General features: G+C 28.0%; 7 protein-coding genes across 12 annotated transcripts in view; 3 read left to right on the top strand and 4 right to left on the bottom strand.

The window, feature by feature from the left end:
* LOC117231675 (Hermansky-Pudlak syndrome 3 protein) overlaps nt 1-17,770 on the top strand; it is a 30,163-nt gene that overhangs the window by 5,043 nt on the left and 7,350 nt on the right. Inside the window, exon 4 of the mRNA XM_033490329.1 lies at nt 7,486-7,490. The gene's annotated coding sequence lies outside the window, so the exon portion shown is untranslated. The remainder of the gene's footprint in view (nt 1-7,485; nt 7,491-17,770) is intronic.
* On the bottom strand, nt 150-3,340 carry LOC117231677 (peroxisomal targeting signal 1 receptor). 2 transcript variants are annotated; one of them, XM_033490335.1, is made up of 8 exons: nt 3,020-3,340; nt 2,338-2,708; nt 1,799-2,243; nt 1,171-1,714; nt 931-1,099; nt 696-853; nt 465-632; nt 150-374 (listed from the first exon to the last, which is right to left on the bottom strand). In XM_033490335.1, exons 2-8 carry the CDS (start codon nt 2,683-2,685, stop codon nt 335-337), a joined length of 1,872 nt encoding a protein of 623 aa, XP_033346226.1. In that variant the 5' UTR covers nt 2,686-2,708; nt 3,020-3,340; the 3' UTR covers nt 150-334. The 2 variants fall into 2 exon arrangements, with proteins under 2 accessions (XP_033346226.1, XP_033346225.1); XM_033490334.1 differs by having other exon boundaries at nt 2,338-2,713; nt 3,020-3,339.
* Nucleotides 3,574-5,632, top strand: LOC117231678 (G patch domain-containing protein 4). 2 transcript variants are annotated; one of them, XM_033490337.1, is made up of 3 exons: nt 3,574-3,739; nt 3,829-3,900; nt 4,080-5,632. In XM_033490337.1, the coding sequence occupies exons 2-3, from the start codon at nt 3,852-3,854 to the stop codon at nt 5,507-5,509; spliced, it is 1,479 nt and encodes a 492-aa protein (XP_033346228.1). In that variant the 5' UTR covers nt 3,574-3,739; nt 3,829-3,851; the 3' UTR covers nt 5,510-5,632. The 2 variants fall into 2 exon arrangements, with proteins under 2 accessions (XP_033346228.1, XP_033346227.1); XM_033490336.1 differs by lacking the exon at nt 3,574-3,739 and having other exon boundaries at nt 3,746-3,900.
* LOC117231680 (beta-1,3-galactosyltransferase 1-like) lies at nt 6,575-10,391 on the bottom strand. Of its 3 annotated transcripts, none has more exons than XM_033490343.1 (5): nt 10,031-10,390; nt 9,198-9,381; nt 8,315-8,580; nt 7,972-8,243; nt 6,575-7,892 (listed from the first exon to the last, which is right to left on the bottom strand). In XM_033490343.1, the coding sequence occupies exons 2-5, from the start codon at nt 9,379-9,381 to the stop codon at nt 7,469-7,471; spliced, it is 1,146 nt and encodes a 381-aa protein (XP_033346234.1). In that variant the 5' UTR covers nt 10,031-10,390; the 3' UTR covers nt 6,575-7,468. The 3 variants fall into 3 exon arrangements, with proteins under 3 accessions (XP_033346234.1, XP_033346233.1, XP_033346232.1); XM_033490341.1 differs by having other exon boundaries at nt 7,469-7,892; nt 9,141-9,381; nt 10,031-10,391; XM_033490342.1 differs by lacking the exon at nt 10,031-10,390 and having other exon boundaries at nt 9,141-9,381.
* LOC117231687 (AP-3 complex subunit sigma-2) lies at nt 12,124-14,186 on the top strand. 2 transcript variants are annotated; one of them, XM_033490350.1, is made up of 3 exons: nt 12,124-12,608; nt 12,684-13,067; nt 13,469-13,776. In XM_033490350.1, the coding sequence occupies exons 1-3, from the start codon at nt 12,540-12,542 to the stop codon at nt 13,532-13,534; spliced, it is 519 nt and encodes a 172-aa protein (XP_033346241.1). In that variant the 5' UTR covers nt 12,124-12,539; the 3' UTR covers nt 13,535-13,776. The 2 variants fall into 2 exon arrangements, with proteins under 2 accessions (XP_033346241.1, XP_033346240.1); XM_033490349.1 differs by lacking the exon at nt 13,469-13,776 and adding an exon at nt 13,869-14,186 and having other exon boundaries at nt 12,153-12,608.
* Nucleotides 14,540-15,784, bottom strand: LOC117231684 (GATA zinc finger domain-containing protein 1). The gene is made up of 3 exons (XM_033490347.1): nt 15,217-15,784; nt 14,936-15,138; nt 14,540-14,856 (listed from the first exon to the last, which is right to left on the bottom strand). Exons 1-3 carry the CDS (start codon nt 15,490-15,492, stop codon nt 14,643-14,645), a joined length of 693 nt encoding a protein of 230 aa, XP_033346238.1. The 5' UTR covers nt 15,493-15,784; the 3' UTR covers nt 14,540-14,642.
* LOC117231685 (partner of Y14 and mago) lies at nt 15,949-17,377 on the bottom strand. Its single transcript, XM_033490348.1, has 3 exons — nt 17,218-17,377; nt 16,848-16,944; nt 15,949-16,772 (listed from the first exon to the last, which is right to left on the bottom strand). The coding sequence occupies exons 1-3, from the start codon at nt 17,246-17,248 to the stop codon at nt 16,247-16,249; spliced, it is 654 nt and encodes a 217-aa protein (XP_033346239.1). The 5' UTR covers nt 17,249-17,377; the 3' UTR covers nt 15,949-16,246.

Genomic DNA, 17,770 nt, shown 5'->3' with positions numbered 1-17,770 from the left:
TATTTTATCTCAGGGATTCAATTATTTTAACTAATTTTTATTAAATGCATAACAATTTTATTATAGTATAATAGCTTTTAATTTATATAAGATAAAACAATAAAAAGTTGTATATCTACCAAACATATCCAACAAATTAGTTTTTTGACATCTAATATATGTAACTTAACCCTTCTTATAACAAAGAAATTATATGACAGCATCTTCTTAATGTTCTTTTTTTTATGTACACTTTTCAACTACGAAAAATATTTTTAATTACTTTATTTTATGATATCTTATACACTAAGTTAAAAAGATTTTATACTTTTTAACAGGTGAAGTCAACAATATTTTATACAATCTCAAATTCCTTATTCAACCTTGTTAGATCTCTGAAATAATAAAGAGTACCACTGTTTATATAATGAAATTTAATAGTTTTTATTAAGAAGTATTACTTGTTTATATATACCATACCATACCTGTTTTCTATAGCTTCATTTAAGTGATATTTGTGCATAAGCGAAATGACAAGTCTCAGTGTTGACCAAATGGTATTTGACATCGCTTTCGGTGAAGAGTTTTCACCCTGAACTCCACGACCAGCAGCTTGTTGGTTTAACGCTATTACAAGATGTTCACCTGCTTCTCTGTAGAAAAATAAATAATTTAATCATGTAAAAAACTGTACATAATGTAAAAATTTTACTTACTTATATGCAGCAAGATTAATGCAAGAAATTCCAAGATTGTAACGAGCTCTAATAAATCCAGGTGATAATTTTAAAGCATGATGATACGCATTTATAGCTTCTTCCGATTTTTGACCATTAGCTAAAGTTGCACCTAATCTATTCCATAATCTAGAATCCTTCCGAAAATATTACGTTTTCGATAATATATTAACAATTGCTAATACGCATTACAAAAGATTAATTTATTACATACATCAGGGCGTACTTGCAGCGCTGCTTGGAAGCAATCGCTAGCTTTATCATATTCATTAGATAAATTAAAAAGGACTCCTAATCCACACTGTACATCGGCATCTATTTCATTCCACGGATTCATTCGTGCAGCTTGAATATAAAGATCTTTTACTTCTTCATGTACGTCACTAGAAAAAGTAAGAAGAATATTAGATATTACTCTATATATGTGTATTTTGTTAAACTTATTATTACTTACTTAAACAAAATAGTTGACACATTGGATTTTGATTGTTGCTCAGGACTACTAGCCTTTCGTACTGATAGATGCTTGTATTTTTCATTTTTTAGTAACCATTCTTTAAGTGTTACACATGCTTGGTTTTGGTAAGATTCATTTGTATATGAAACTGCAAGTGCCATAAGAGCAGCACTATTTATAGGATCCAAACTTAGACAATGTTTTAAAGCAGAAATAGCTAATGGATCTTGTTCATTTTCAGCTTGAGTTTTACCAAGAAGTAACCAAGCTTCTGAATCTTTTTCATCTTGTTGTACTGCTGCTTCAAAGCAAAGTATAGCACTTGGTAAATCACCATCTTTCAATCTTTTTTTACCCTCTTCTAATGCATTAGGAACATTTTTCATAGGATTTTCTTCACGAAATTCATAATCTTTAAATGGATCATAAAAAGTATCATATTCTGAAAGCCATGGATGCTTGGAAGATAGTTCCCCAGATGATGAAATCTTTTCCCATTCATTTTGAAGCTTCAAGAATGTAGATTCATAATTGTCTGTCTCTAGAATAAAAATTTGTTTTTATAAATATGTCTATAAGGAGAATTAGTTACAGATACTAACTTGGTACTAATATGTTTACCAACCTGAAGAAATATTTTCTTTTTGAAATTCATCTATCCAATTACTAGCAGCAGCTACTTCTTCTATCTTAGCTGTCACTTCATTTTCTTGACTATTATTGGTAGAAATTTTGTCTTCAGTCTTTTGATTATCTTTTTCATATTGTTCTGTCCAGTCTTTACTTGTATTCTGAACATCTGGCAGTGATTCTTCATTATTTTTTGTGGGAACATCTCCTTCCTGTTTCATAAATTTCATAAACTTCGAATATTCAAAGTTAGGATTATCACTGTTTTCTATTGCTTCTGTTGGGTGTTCCATATTTATGTTATTGTGTATAGTATCTTTGCTATGTTCTATATATTCTTCTGCCCATTTTGGTCCTAATCCAAGTTCATGTTTTTGATGAGTTATAATGTTTAAATTCTGCTCTATCTCATGATGCCAAATGTCATCGGCATGGTGTTCCTGTATTAATTAGAAAATACAAATTTGTAATAAATATTTGTTTTATACTATAATACTGCTAATATATGAATTCCAATGATAAAATGAGAATTACATTAAAATGACGTCCTGATTCAAGATATTGATTTGCCCAAGCTGTATCTAAACTGGTTAATTCTTGAGCAACTCCTGGTGCTGCTATAGGTGGATGAATATTTTGATCAATTTCACGCATTTCTTGCAATAAATTATCCATTCTAAATGTTTGAGGACATGAAGGATTTTCTTCTAAAAATTGTTTAACTAACTGGTCTGAATCTGAAGTTTGGAAAGGTTCCCCATGATCAAAAGGATGACGTATTCCTTCTTCTTTGAATCCATGATCACTTACAAAATGTGATGTTAAACGAATTAAAGAACTGGGTCCACCGCAGTCACCCTCCACCAATTCACGCAATGCCATCTTTTTATAATATCAATATATACCTAAACTGATTAAAGAAATGTGTTATTTTTGAAAATAAAAAGTAATAATGCACGAAATATATCTATAAACATTATAGTAAAATAATTCTACAACATTAATCTCATTAATTCAATCAATTAAAGTAAGATGCTTATTAATTTCATTTATTTTATTCGATATTAAATATCGAATAAAGGTATAGTTGAGATAAAATGTTTGCGCAAAATTTTTTTATGCAACATTAGAATCCAATGATATTATATAAAAGTAGAAATGAATGCAAATTTCGTAAAATATCACAAATATTGGTAAAGGTATAAAGTTCACAAACCTCGTTTCGTTCTTAATATGTATAATTAAATATTCCGATGGTGTTGTTACAAGATATTAAATGTGTTTCATCAAATCTACTGTTTGAAATTGTTCATTTCCTTGCCATCGAACAATATTGGTACTATAAGTCGAATAAATTTCGTTGTATAATGGTGTATTATCATGGCAAACGTAACGTTAAGACAAGACGAGTATTATAAAGCCATTTTTTATGTGTTTGTTGGCTAACGAACGTCAAACCGTGGACAAGTTGCAGATCTATCTGAAGACTTGAGCATCCTCTTTGTGTAGTATATGATACATACGCAGTACTAAAATATATTTTTAATATATTTTAGTTAAATAAAAGTTGTTCATCTAACAGTATTATATAATCCCTAATAATAATGATAACATCATTTCATGTTTAATATTCATTTCAAGATTTTTTTATTAACAAAGTACATATAAATAATATGTATAAAAGATACTATACAAAGAAATATTATTGAAATAAGAGCAAGAAATCCAAATTAATAATGCAATGTTTATGTTAAAATAATAAAAAAAAAATATTAAAAAAGAAAATATTTATGAAAATTCCTTAGATATTAAAATTGGACAAAATTTCTGTGAATCGCATAATAGCTCACAGTTGTACAGTAGCGCCACAATACGGATGTTATGGAAATTTCAATATGCAGAATATCCAGCAAATAATATAGTTTTCATTCACTAGGTAAGTTCTGCTTCTAGTTAATGAAAACATGTATCATTCGTAAATTGTGCTGTATTTGTAAGTTGTTAAATGACATTTTTTTATATAAGATTATAGTAACGAAAGTTTAAACATGAATGACTTTGCAAAGTCTCAGCTTATGAAATATGGCTGGACGGAAGGTATGATTTTACAAGCATTATTATGATATAATAATAGTTATATTATAACTATTACATTTAATACCTTTAAAGTATTATGTATTTGAATGTTTATTTGTGTACTTCGTTGTTAAATAAATTTGTTATGTAAATTTTGTAATACACGTTTGTAAATGTTTTTTCATATTTTATTGATATAGGTAAAGGTTTAGGTAAATATGAAAGTGGCATTACAGAACCTTTAAAACAAAAATTAAAATTTGATACAGCAGGAGTGGGATATAAAGATACAGATTGGAATAATTGGTGGGAACATGCTTTTAACAAAGCAGCTAGTAGTATCAAAGTTGAATCACGAACTGATGAAGTTTCAATATCTGTTTCAAAAGAAAATACAACTAATGATCTTCCTAAAGAAGAGTTAAATAAAAATGAATCTAAATATGGAAATTTTCTTAAAACTACTAAATTATTTAATGGCAACTTAATACTGATAAGTAGTTCTAATATGCATAAAAAACAAAATATTGAAGAAAATATCAAACATGTTCCTTTAACAGATGAAGAGTTATTTAAATTATGTGGTGGTAGAACTGCCCATAAAGGAGCCAGACATGGATTACAATTAAATGGAAAATTAAAAAGAATTGCCCAACAAGAAAAGTATGTATTAAACACTACAAAATTGGAAAACAATATCATATCCCATAATAATGAATATGAAGAGATTAATGATGAAAACATAGTATTACCAATGACTTCTACTGAAAGTGTAATGATTCCAAAAGGATGTAAAACCACTAATAAAAAGAATAGAAGACTTATAAATAACTTAAGTCATCAATTAAATATTTTATGTAATGTAAGCGATAGTGATGAAAGAAATATACATGCCACAGTAAAAGGAGAATTAAAACGGGAAAATAAAGAAAAATGTAAAAAGAGGAAAAGAAAGAAAGAAAAGAGAAGTTCAATTTCTTGTGATATTGAAAATGCTGAAAAAGAAGAAAATACATTAAATTATGTAGTGCATTCTGTAGCTAAAAAAAACATTCAGGATCAAGTAAATGATCATACTGAAAACGAATATACAGGTACATCTTCACCAACAAAAAAAAGTAAAAAGAAGAGGAATAAATTAAAAAAGAAGAAAGATCAAGACAATCAATATAATCTCACTAATATCACTGATACATGGGAAGATGAATTGCATGGTTCTCAAGCAAAGAAATTTAAAAGATCACACAAAAATGACTTACCTTTGATTAAAGATGAAGATATTAAAACATTAGAGATCAAATTTCAAACAGAACTTTCTTGTAATGAATTAGCTGTAAAGCAAGTTGATACAACCAAGACACTTCCAGATATATCAGATGCATACTTTAAAAAGAAAGTGGATTATTTAAATACTAAAATAAAGAAAAAGAAACTGTCAAAGTTACATAAAAAAGAAAAGATTAAATTAGCTAAATTAACAGAAAGTTTAGAGGCTGTACATTTTAATACCGAAGAATCTGCTCCAAAAAAATATTCCAAAATAGAATTAAAGGAAGGATTAGAGAATTTATCTAGTATTGATTTTAAAAGGGATCCAGTTTTGAAAAAAAAGGAAAAAAGAGGCAATTAAATTCTTAACAAATTTTAAAAAAGAATATTGTCCCTAAATACACATATACTTATAAAATCATTTGTAATAATTGTGTATAAATATTTATGCATACAATAATTATGTCGTAATACATATAAGATATCTACTGTGTATTTATTTTCTAAACATAATTTTCTAAATATGGTATTTTTTATTAAAATTTTATGGAATAATAATTTGCCAAGAATGTTGATTTTTCTTCATTTTTTATGGAAGGAAAACTAGAAAAAGAATACGTTTTTCATACCCTTAACAATATTTTTTTCTTTTTGTTATACAATTTATTAATGGACACAAATTTTTGACAATTTAATAGACGCGCGTAAGAAATCAGTTGTGTATGTATATATATATATACATATACATATACATATACATATACATACATACATACATATATATATATATATATATTTGTAAAGATAAATGCATCGTTAAATTTTCGTATGTATCAATACCGTATGCACTTGTGTACAGTCCATCTAAGAAACAACAAGCGTGGTAATATTTTTAATAAAAATTTGTTATTAAATTTTATCGATTTTATGTTCAAAAATACATTTTTACTATTATGTAAAACTTAATTTTCATAAAAATTAAATGATGATCTGTAAAAAAGTACATCCGGCGAACGTATAATTAATTGCTATATAGCACCAAATTTCGTAATATGCTAGAAAAACTTTAAAGTTCAATTTTTCTAACAATATATTTATATAAAATAAAACAAGATCTTTTTCTCTAAGGCCACTAGAATAGTCCGTAGAGTCATTAATAATCTTAGTTTTGCTTTCACTAGTGAACGAATCTCACTCAACAAGCTTAATGAGTATGAATTCGTATTACTTAATTGAGCTAATAATTGATTTAAACATTGGTGTACTAATAATGCATTTTGCATTAGAATTAGCAAGGAATGTATTTCTTTTTTATATCCATAATCATTAAAATATCGTATAAAATGGTAATCGTTTCGATTAGTTGGAGTACAAGAAATGTAATTATTATTATGAATATCACTAGTATTAATTAATACGTTATAACGAACTTTTACAAAATTTTATATATCCTCAGCATACAATAGGCTACATCAAATTCATACTAGTTAAATATATGTGTCGTTGATATGTAAATATCATAATACGACACTAACAATGGTATTTTGCACAAAATACATACAGTCAAAATTGGATGGATGAATTTTCTACTTTTAATAGTCCCAACTAAAATTACTAAGTTGTATATAGTGTTATGTATAGGTAATAAATAACAAGCGGCGAATTTTAAAATTACGCAAATGATTACTAAAATAATTAGAATATTTGAGTATAAGAAAATATACCAATGTTTTATAATATTGAACAAATTTTAAACTAAATAAATTTTTATTAAAGAAATAACTACTAAGACTTACTGGCAATAGGTACAAATAGCAAAATATATGCATGTATATATACATATGTTCTCATAACAATTCTCTTAGAATTGTGAGAAAATATCATAGTGAAATTCTTTCAATTTAGACAAAGAGTGTAATTTAATACACTTGTAACATGTTTTATATAGTTTTTTTCTAGTTTTGCTTTTCTAGTTTTTGTTAAAATTATATTAAATTGAATAAGATATCATCATTGGAGATTCCGAATTATTTAGATCTTTTTACATAAAAAATGAAGTTAACTCATAAGAGCAAGTCTAATTGACAATATTTTTCTTAAAAACTATTGCTATTCATATGGAAAAATAGTCTGTAAAACTTTTATTCAAACATCAATTACAAATCTCTCTTATTGTAGCTTTAAAAAAAGTTCTCTTCGTCAATATAATTTTAGTACGACTCTGTTTTATAATTATCATAATACTTATCGAGAATTTTGTTTTAATAAATATTAAATCAATAATAAATAACAGGTTTAATACTTAAAAATTTTAGTTAATTTAAACACATTTGTTAATAGGTCTTCTCTTTACTGTATAATATCCAATGTTTCTACCACTTCTGCTTAATGTAACTGATTTCTTATTAATATGAGAATGATTACTACAAGAGAGACTTGTATCATTCAATTTGTTCCATATAACATACATACTGGACACATTTACTTTGTGTGTTGTAATAGCATTTTTTAATGTACAAGGATCCAGTTTACGTGGAACATAACTAAATCCAGGATGATTTACAGGTCGTACTTTTGCATGTTTTGCACAGAGACCAGTAATGTAAACATCTTCCAAGTGAAGTAATGGTGTTTTTAATGCTGCATGATACAATTTAAATGCCACATCTAAACTCATTACATACCCCGTACCAGATAAGTAATTAGGATATATTTTCCCTGAATACATATATTTTGGTGTATACCTAATTAAACACATTTGTATGGATTCTCTTTCTATATATTCTTATCTTATATTTATATTATGATATGTATGTTACTTACCATTTATTATTTGGATCTAAAATAGGTTTAGCATTACAGATGAGAGAACCTAACAATGTATCAGTTAGTGACTTTGATTGTAAAGTTTTCATTAAACTAGGAATATTTACAAACATATCATCATCTGTTTTCATGAGATATTTTGCTTGGCCACAATTTGATGTGATCCATTTCAACATCATTACAGATTTCAATGTTAAATTATTATAAGTATCATAAAATTTTTCTTGAATGATATCATTGTATTGATGGCTTTCTTCAGCTATTATACTCTGTAATGTAATTTGTTATTGGTTTTGTTGTAACAGTTTTCATTTAAGAAATTTTACACATAAATACATACATTAAGTGTATCATTATCACTTTGTCCCAAAAGAAATGCTATCTTTACAGTCGAGTTATATATATTATCTAAATTATTCTTATTAGCCCAAGTGCTTCTTATAGCTGTTCGAGCTTGGATATTTGTAACAGCTGAACAAATAACTATGAAAAGATATGGTGACGAAGAACATATATCATTAGGACTTAAAACTGAAGTTGTATTTTCTGGATGAATATATACACAAAGATCTCTTGAAGTATTATATGCCCATCCTGGCAATTGCGCTGTAAATTATTTATATTTACAGAAATATTTTATCTTAATTCTATAAGGAAAGTTGTATTCATGAAATTCTTTTCCTTAAGCTTTGACTTCATATGCATGCTTAATAAAATTAAATAATTATTTTATTATAGCATCACTCAAGCATTCTACATTAAGTGGATGGAAAAAGGAAGATTGAAGTATACTGCAGATACTTTTTCTACTATTCAAATTTATTTTTTCTTTTCGCTAATTCTAACATGAATTCCCATGAATATACAACTGAATAAATTACCTACTACTTATCATTATAAAAAGAATTCCTTCCCTTCTAAAAAAAAATCCTTGACTCATTGGGTATTTAATATGATAGTAGGTAATATGTAAATATGTTCTATATAAACTATACTTATTTATGTAATTCTTACAGTATTTTTTAAGCTTACATTATTATAGTCCATAGAATTTAAATTTGTAACTGACAAATAATTATAAAGAGAAGAGTGAAAGTAGATTTACATATCAAGTCTTGTTAGTTTATAACACAACAAAAGCTCTAGCAATGTTAGTGAATGCATACCTACTGAGGCTACCAAATGTGAAACACCAATGTGTTTTGGAGAAGATGGAGTCTCACCTAAGCCTAAAAATGGGCCTTGAGCTGAATGGTATGCTGGTACATATATTAAACCAAGTGTAGCTAAGATCATAAATCCTACTGCTAATCTTCGGACAAATGATATCTTTCCTTTAACTATTCCATTATTAACTATATTGGTGGTTGATGGCAATTTCAATGGCAATAGTCGCGATTTGCCCATCTAAGAACAAATAATATTAATACAAATATATAATATTAATATTGTGATGGCCAATAAGTAATGTTGGATTTTTCTTTATATAGTCTTACCTTATTAATTTTTTACTCATTTAATTCTATCTTATTTGATTGTCAACAATCAAGATGATCCTCTGTATATCATTTTTTATTTAACAAAAGCATAAGAGCTACTTTATCAATATATGCATTTTTCAATGATAATGATTATTTGAAAAATAAATAGGTAACATTTATAATAATATTATGAAACAAAATAAATGTCAATTTTGAAATTGAATGGAGTAATAAATCAAATGTTATGGTCTCAAACATTGAAAACACTTTTACAACATAGATCGTCATAAGTCAGGTTTTTTTAAAATTATTTCAATGAAATTATTAATAGTTACATTTCTTAATGTCCTAAATTGTATCAGTTAAGAAATAATGTAGCAATTTAATTCAATCATAGATGCATCAATAGCGAATATAAATTTAGTGTAAAATATTGATATAATAAATGTATATTACTTATTACTTTGTACGATACAAAATTGATCTATCTTTATAAACTGTAATAAATATTGCTAAATATTGACATAAAACCAAAAATTCAATTTTTCAGTTGGATACATTATAAACAACCTTACCTTTGAAATGCGGTGATTGCGTTACGCTGCATTTGACAACTCGCCATTTACCTCTGTCGTAAGATCGTACTTACGATTTATCAAAACATATCGCAGAAATTTCACGTTAGAGTATATGACAAAAATAAAAAAAAAAGAAAAAGCTTCTACTCAAATCTTCGTGATTCTTAGACTGCACCTTGAATCCAAATAGCTTGTCATTTCGTCATTTGTCAGATATCGCGCGAATGCAGTTCCACCTAGTGTTAATTACTTTGATTTCTCTGTTTTGCACTGTATTATTGCACTGTACCAGTAGAGAGGAAATTTCCTCTCTGGTAACAACTATAACAGCACAGTCGAGATATAGACACAGACCAAACGGAGTACAGACATTTACTAAGGCTGTGGTATGGAGACTTGGCATCTTATGGGCTATATTGTTATGTTATATATTCTGAAATACCGATTGCGTAAAGAATCAGAGGTTTTGACATGCTCCCTATGATTTAAAGCGGTGGATGTAGGAATTATAATCAGTCTAATTATCGAATTTGCTAGAATCGTCGTTACGTGCAAAAAGATCTTATTTTGTTTCATCCCCACATGAAATTTGCATACTTATACGTATGTATCAAAATATCAAAATCAAATTATCAAAATATCAACCTCTATTAACATTTAACATATTAACAATTATTAACATTCAAGTCTAATAAACAACAATCTTTAATTATCTTAAACAATTTGAATAATCAACGTTATGTTGTTAAAAACAAATTATAATATTCTTTGTTTTATGATAGATTTTTCTCAGTCTCCATTTTTACCCTTTATGCTTGATGATAAACATAAAATTATGATGAAACAAAAGCTTTTCATTAAGAACATAATCTTATTCGTACTTGTTACTGAACATTGTCTTAAATACGTTCTCTATTCCTTAATTTCATCCATTTGACTGTTTGAATACGCTAAATTTGCGCGCGCTTGTATATACGAACGCTCCTATTGGCGAAATTTATTGTCAAAGTCAAATCAAGCGTGCCTATTGGTGCAGAATATTCTCAAATGAAATTGAACGTTGTTCCTATTGGCGTAATATATTGTCACGTCAAATGGAGCTTTGCTATTGGTGCGAAATATTCGAATGCGTAGTTTCGCGGAGAATCGTGCTCTGAGGTGTCATTGTACTCTTGAATGTCGTGGAGCGAAAATTTGTCTCGTCGAGCGTTACCCTGTTGTTATTAGTACTTTCATTTCGACTTCATCAACATTTCTACACTTCTATCCGCTTCATTTAAATAGTATGTTCGTGTTTAATCATTTATTAATTATAATCTCAGTAAAATTAAGAAACTTTCTTTTATTTTCATCGTTGACTGTGTACTTAACAAGTTACAATCATCGATAGCTCATATTATCGGTCTTTGAAGCAGAATTTGGGTTCTATTATTACTCTATTTCACTATAATTGGTTTCATTATTGTAAATAATTGGTTTATTATACATTTATTTTTGACTGTATTTCTGATGGTTAAAATTATTGAAAATTAATTAATTTTAAGTGTTGAGGCTCTCTTCGCGATTTATTTTGAAAATTTCTTATTTTATATGTGAATTTAGTAAATTAAAGTTACGAGATAGAAAAACACTTTTGCAAACGCACATTAAAAGAAGCATTTGCTTATAAATTAATGTTTTTAATTTGATATTAAATTTTTTTGCGTAAAAGGAGGGTGGATGGGTCGTGGATAGGGAGGGTTTCCAGTCACAGCAACCTCCACGCGGTGAGATCTGGACAATCATTATTTGATATACAATTACTAATTGCATCATTATATATATGGTATAATTATGAATTATATAACAAATAATACGAGCTGGTTTGCTGTGATCGCGATTATCTTTTTATGCAGTCCTTGGGTTGTTTCGAATGTACTTGGAGAACACATTCTTTTTTATTTTAGGAATCAGTAAAGTCAAATAAAGAAAAGACTTTAGAAATAGTATTATCAATTCAAATAATATTACAGTACATTTGAAATATGTTGAATCGATAATGTTGGGAATGATACTAGAATGGTAAGGGAATCCAGAGAGTTGAGTCAAAAGATTCGTTATTGAATAGTATATCTAATCTATACTTTGTCTGTGGTAATAGTATAGTGTTCACATGGAATGAGAAATATTTACGTAGAAAAATTTCTCTTTATTGTGACGTTATTTCATTGCATAAAATTACTATAATTTCTAAGTTATTTTTTAAATTAATGATTATAAATAATGCATAAATACAGTGACAGCTGCAAAATGAAATATTTAGTTGCTTAAATTTTCTTAAATATTTATTTTCTTAAATTAAATGTTTATTAGTATGAATTTCCTTAATAATGCAATGTTGGAAAAAAATTATTTTTTTTAAAGTACATTTTTGACGTTCGAAACTAACCTCTATACGAATGAAAGAAACATCTGTGTTTTTTTCAATAATAAAATTAGACCTTATTTTTTTAATTGATCGTGAATCATGATTAAAGCTATTTTAGTATTTAATAATCATGGGAAGCCTAGACTTTCTAAATTTTATCAATACTTTGTAAGTATAACAACAGTTATAATTTGTTATTATATTCTACTGCAGAATTCAATAGACTGTGTCTTTTTTTTTCAGAATGAGGATATGCAACAACAGATAATAAAAGAAACATTTCAATTAGTTTCGAAGAGAGATGATAATGTTTGTAATTTTCTAGAAGGTGGAAGTTTAATTGGTGGATCCGATTATAAGTTAATTTATCGGCATTATGCTACATTATATTTTGTATTCTGTGTTGATAGTTCAGAATCAGAATTGGGAATCTTAGATTTGATACAAGTTTTTGTTGAAACATTGGATAAATGTTTTGAAAATGTATGTGAACTCGACCTTATCTTTCATGTAGACAAAGTTCATTATATTCTCAATGAATTAGTGATGGGTGGAATGGTTTTAGAAACCAATATGACTGAAATACTTACAAGAATTGAAGATCAAAATAAATTGGAAAAACAGGAGGTAAGTAATATTTTTATAATTGGCATTTAAGAAACATCAATATATGTGTTGTATGTTTAAGCTTTACTTATATATTTCATAAATATTAAAGATAACAAATTTTATATATAATATAGCAGTACACTGTGATAAAGTTTAAATTACTAAGTCACAGTTGTAATAACTAATTTATGCAAACATCCCTTAACTTTTTGGGCCCAATAAAATTTTATTCTCTTAAAATTTTTAAGTAGTAAGATAAAGTGATAAAGAAAAAGGCATTCAATTTCTTATAAAAGTCTTCTGGGCTTGAAGAAGTTAACAGCCTATTGCAGTTTATTCGTTAGCTCTGCATGCGTCGGAATGTTTTGTAGTGCAGTTTCATATGGTGGTAGAACTGATTGAGCTAACATGAATTTTAGGGAACTTACAAATCAGGACGATCTTGCTCACCTCGTCCGTTTGTCCTTCTGGGGCCCCCTCCCTAAGTAAATCGGCAGTAAAAATCAGATCATTTTGTACACATTCATTCCTTTGTGTAATCTATCTGTGATCTTTTTTTTTTTCACCAAGAATTTCAAAACATAAATCTTCCGTAGCTTTACAAAATAAATACTCATAACACGCATGATGGTGCTAAGTCGTTTGTAAATGTTTGCTCGGAAATAGTGCCTTAATGCAAATGTATACGTCGCTATGCTCTAAGAATAAAATGTGTATTGCGTAGCTACTTATTTGTATTTACTTCTATTAATTAATTTATGTTCAAAAATCCTTTATTTTCTCCATTTTCCATTTTTTCCATCCATATGGTATGTGCAGGCAGGAATCACAGCAGCGCCGGCGCGTGCTGTTTCTGCTGTCAAGAATATGAACATACCACAACAGATAAAGGATATGAAGTTGCCTGATTTACCACAAGCTATAAAAGATCTCAAATTCTGACCAGCCGTTACTTCGTTGGCTCCAAGCTGACTGATTTCAACCACAATCCCAAATGCAAGTGATACTACAAGGGTTTTTTTCCCCTCTCTTCAAGTGAATGAGAATGCACCAATACTGTCCACAAATTCTTCATACATTTCACCTCAACAGTATCAGAGTTAAACAATGAAGATTCTCAAAGAAGAGGATTTGTACCATGAAATTTGAAAAATTGTATCTGTAGCTAAACATAAGGATCTCTGGAGTGTTGAAAGTATTAAATTCAATACATGAAAGAAGGTAAAAATTTATAAATCTAAAAATACTGATACTATATTTTATAGAGATTGTATTATCATACCTAGTGTAATATTATGAAATTGCATTTTCATTATTATATCTAAAGTAGTATATTTAATGTTAACTCATTATTGAACACTTCCATTCTATTATTTTCAAAGATAGTATTAAATGATAATGTTATATTGTATCAAGCAAAGTTGTAATAAATATTGCAATAATATATATTCACGATAAATTTTATTTTTAAAAATTTAAATAGTTATAAATATACTTCAATTATTTTGTTTTATTTTTCTCTACCAGATTCATAATGTACATAAGAAACCAAAATATTAACATAAAAACAACTAAACAACTGAATTAAAAAGTTCATCTTTTACATGTAGCAATTTCATTTCTGAGTGTAGTCCAGATATATCCAGTACCGTGTTCTGTAGGTGGTGGGGGATATGGTGTATTTTTTAATTTATAATAATCTGATGGAGCATGCATTACAAATTCCATACATTCCAATTTGCGTGGGAGATCTTCTTCTGGTCCTATAATATATGTCTCAGGACTAAATCCTTCATCAGGTGGTGGACTAAACATGAAATATATAATTTTACTACTTTGGTACCTTATGAACAATAAATGAATTATCATAAGTTTTAATAATTTACCTTGCAGTGGTAGGCAAGAGCCAAGTGACAGCAGCACTTTTTTCACAATATTGATCTGTGAGTAAACCACGAATTTGAGCATAATAAATTCCTCCGTCAATATCCTGCATAGAAACTATATCACCTACTTGAAAATAAGTGCCTTTATAAAATACATAACTGCTTGTAACAGGAGTTGCTGTAGCTGTTGGTGCCTTAACTGGCTAAAAATAAGGGAATAAAATAATATATAATGTTTCGTTTTGGAATACTTGCAGTAATTAGAGGATCAAGAAACATACAGTTTTTTTAAACAAATTTCTTCTTCCTTTCCCTTTGGGTATAATTTTATGTGGAACTGATTTAGAATTGCAGTATCTTGTAATCCTTGTACTTCTCCTGGTAGGTTTTAACAGACCTCCTTTATCCTCATCTTCGTTTCTTACGTTTGAACTCGCTTCTGAATTTCTTTCTTCTTCAAGACAATCGTTGCAAAGATTACCGGCTTCGGTTGAATGCCAAAGTGGGGTCTCTCGAGTCCCACACTTGACACATTCAGGTTTATTGCCGAGAGGCATCGAATTTTAATTAATTCGATTTTGTTAGTTATTTACCCATCGATAGTCAACCGTCAACCGTTCGCTTTAATCTGCGTCTCAATCGTTTTATCATTTCAATTTCACTAAATATCATTTTAATTGGATATGATATTGTACTGAATAAAAATTACAAGTTTTCATCTATGGGAATATATCAAAGACAAAAGGTAGTAAAACGCTTATAGGAGTTTATCCATTTTTCACGTAACAAATTAAGTACAAAAGACGCGAATGTATACAGTAAACAGCAAATACAGAATATTGCACTGTAGGAATTTCAGCAGCTACTGAGAAAATAAAGCTAGTCAGTGTGTCCAGCATATAAAATCCCTAGTATTTCAAGTTTCATCAAATTAGTTAGGAATTTAAGAAATGTAAATGAATTTTATTATTATAGACATAATATTTATTTCTGATGATATAAATAACAACATGTAATATGCAAAAACAATTTTTATTAAATCTGATTGGTCTTTCACATAGTGATATTATAGCATACTAAATTCTCATTAATATTTAATTTTTATCTTCTGTATATAAATGTACATCTTTATATTGCTATTAGCTTACTGTATAAAGGGGATGAAACTGTGACATTACATAAGATCATATTAAAATTTTTAAAAATTTGAAAAACACACATCTGCTTAGGTACAACTAAGAAGTGATATTTTATGTAATATATTGTAAATATATTTTTTTATGTAAATATATTTTTTTCAACTCCCTCTTTTTATTGACTTGCTTCTAATCGTTTTATTTCTTTCGAAATTTCAGCTTTTCTTGCCAATTTGTCAAGTATTTCTTTTTCTGGATTTTTTAACAATCCATTTTTTATCTTTTCTTCCAATGTTTCAATTTCTCTGACCTTTTTTCTGAGGTTTTTCAACCTCTTCTGTGGATCTGATATAGAAGTTTGAGATTGAGTTGAAACATTTGGTTTAGATGCTGAAGTCTGGTTATTGGATACTATCTTTATGTTAGTTTGTGGTTTACCGTTCTGTGATAATGATTCTTTTTTCTGATCTGGTTCTGAGAGTATAGTTTTAGCCAGTTCTTCTGTTATAAGTTCAGTTGTTTTATTTTTATTTTTTTTCTTCTTCTTTTTGACTTCTGTTTTAACTGGAGCACCAGGAATAGTTTTAGATTTTGCTACTAGTAATGCTTCCTGTTTAGCTTTATGCTCTGCTATGAATTCTGGACTTGCACCTATTGGATACATAGGTTTGTTCTTTATCTGTTTGCCTTTGCTTTCATATCTGGAAAAAAATGGTGATAATAACAATATTATCTGTATAGAATGGTTTAGTATTGTTTTATAAATTATTACATACAGTGGAACTTCTTCTTGTGGTATATAGCCATCTTTCACACGACGTGGCTTACGCCATGTACCATCAGGACGTTGGCTGGCCGGGATGAATGTTCCACCTATAAAAAATTTGTAATAAAAAATGAATTTTATGAATTAACATGAATATATCTTTTAAATATCTTTGTTACATTAACATCATTGAATTTCATTCAAAACATCGCACATATCTTACTGTAAATATTTTTAATATTTATTAATGATTTAAAAAAAAAATGAGTATCAGAGCTTGACTTAAATTTTATGAAATAATGGTTGTTTACATGTTGCAGGTTATAAATAGTGCAACAGCTAAAATAAATCAAATGATTGAATGAAACGAAATTTATCACCTCGTTCATCTTTAATGTAAGCCGACGCCATCGTTATTCAGTACGATCGTTCGCCGTGAATATTTTTTATTATATTTCTTAATAATTCCTACTATCCGCGTGCCATTTTGCGATCGTGAGGACCTCAACCCTTGAGAAATAGTATGTGTCTTGAAATTAACAATACATGTATAGTTCCATATGATTGTAAGATGTCGCTACTATATAGTTATTCCAATATTATTTTAAAATAAATATTGCTACACAACTATGCGAATATAGGCACGTGAAATACTAGTTGGGGATAACTGGAAATTTTTCTTAATCTTCAGAAACATAATTAAGCTGGGATATTATTTTAACAAACCATTACCATTTGGCATCGCTTCCAACATTATCGATTCAGCATCGAGCATAATCATTTACTACGATTGGAGAATGTATTTGAAACACAAGAATTAATATTCTGCAGTTTTGAAATTACAATCTGTATTTATGATTTTCAGATTATACAATTTATACAGATTATACAGATTATACAATAAACTGCATACCGAAACTTTATAAATGAGAT

Source organism: Bombus vosnesenskii, unplaced genomic scaffold (genome assembly GCF_011952255.1).
Source record: "Bombus vosnesenskii isolate JDL3184/JDL3185 unplaced genomic scaffold, Bvos_JDL3184-5_v1.1 scf7180000013273, whole genome shotgun sequence".
NCBI classification, from domain to species: Eukaryota; Metazoa; Arthropoda; class Insecta; order Hymenoptera; family Apidae; genus Bombus; species Bombus vosnesenskii.
This window is presented reverse-complemented; position numbering and strand designations above follow the sequence as displayed.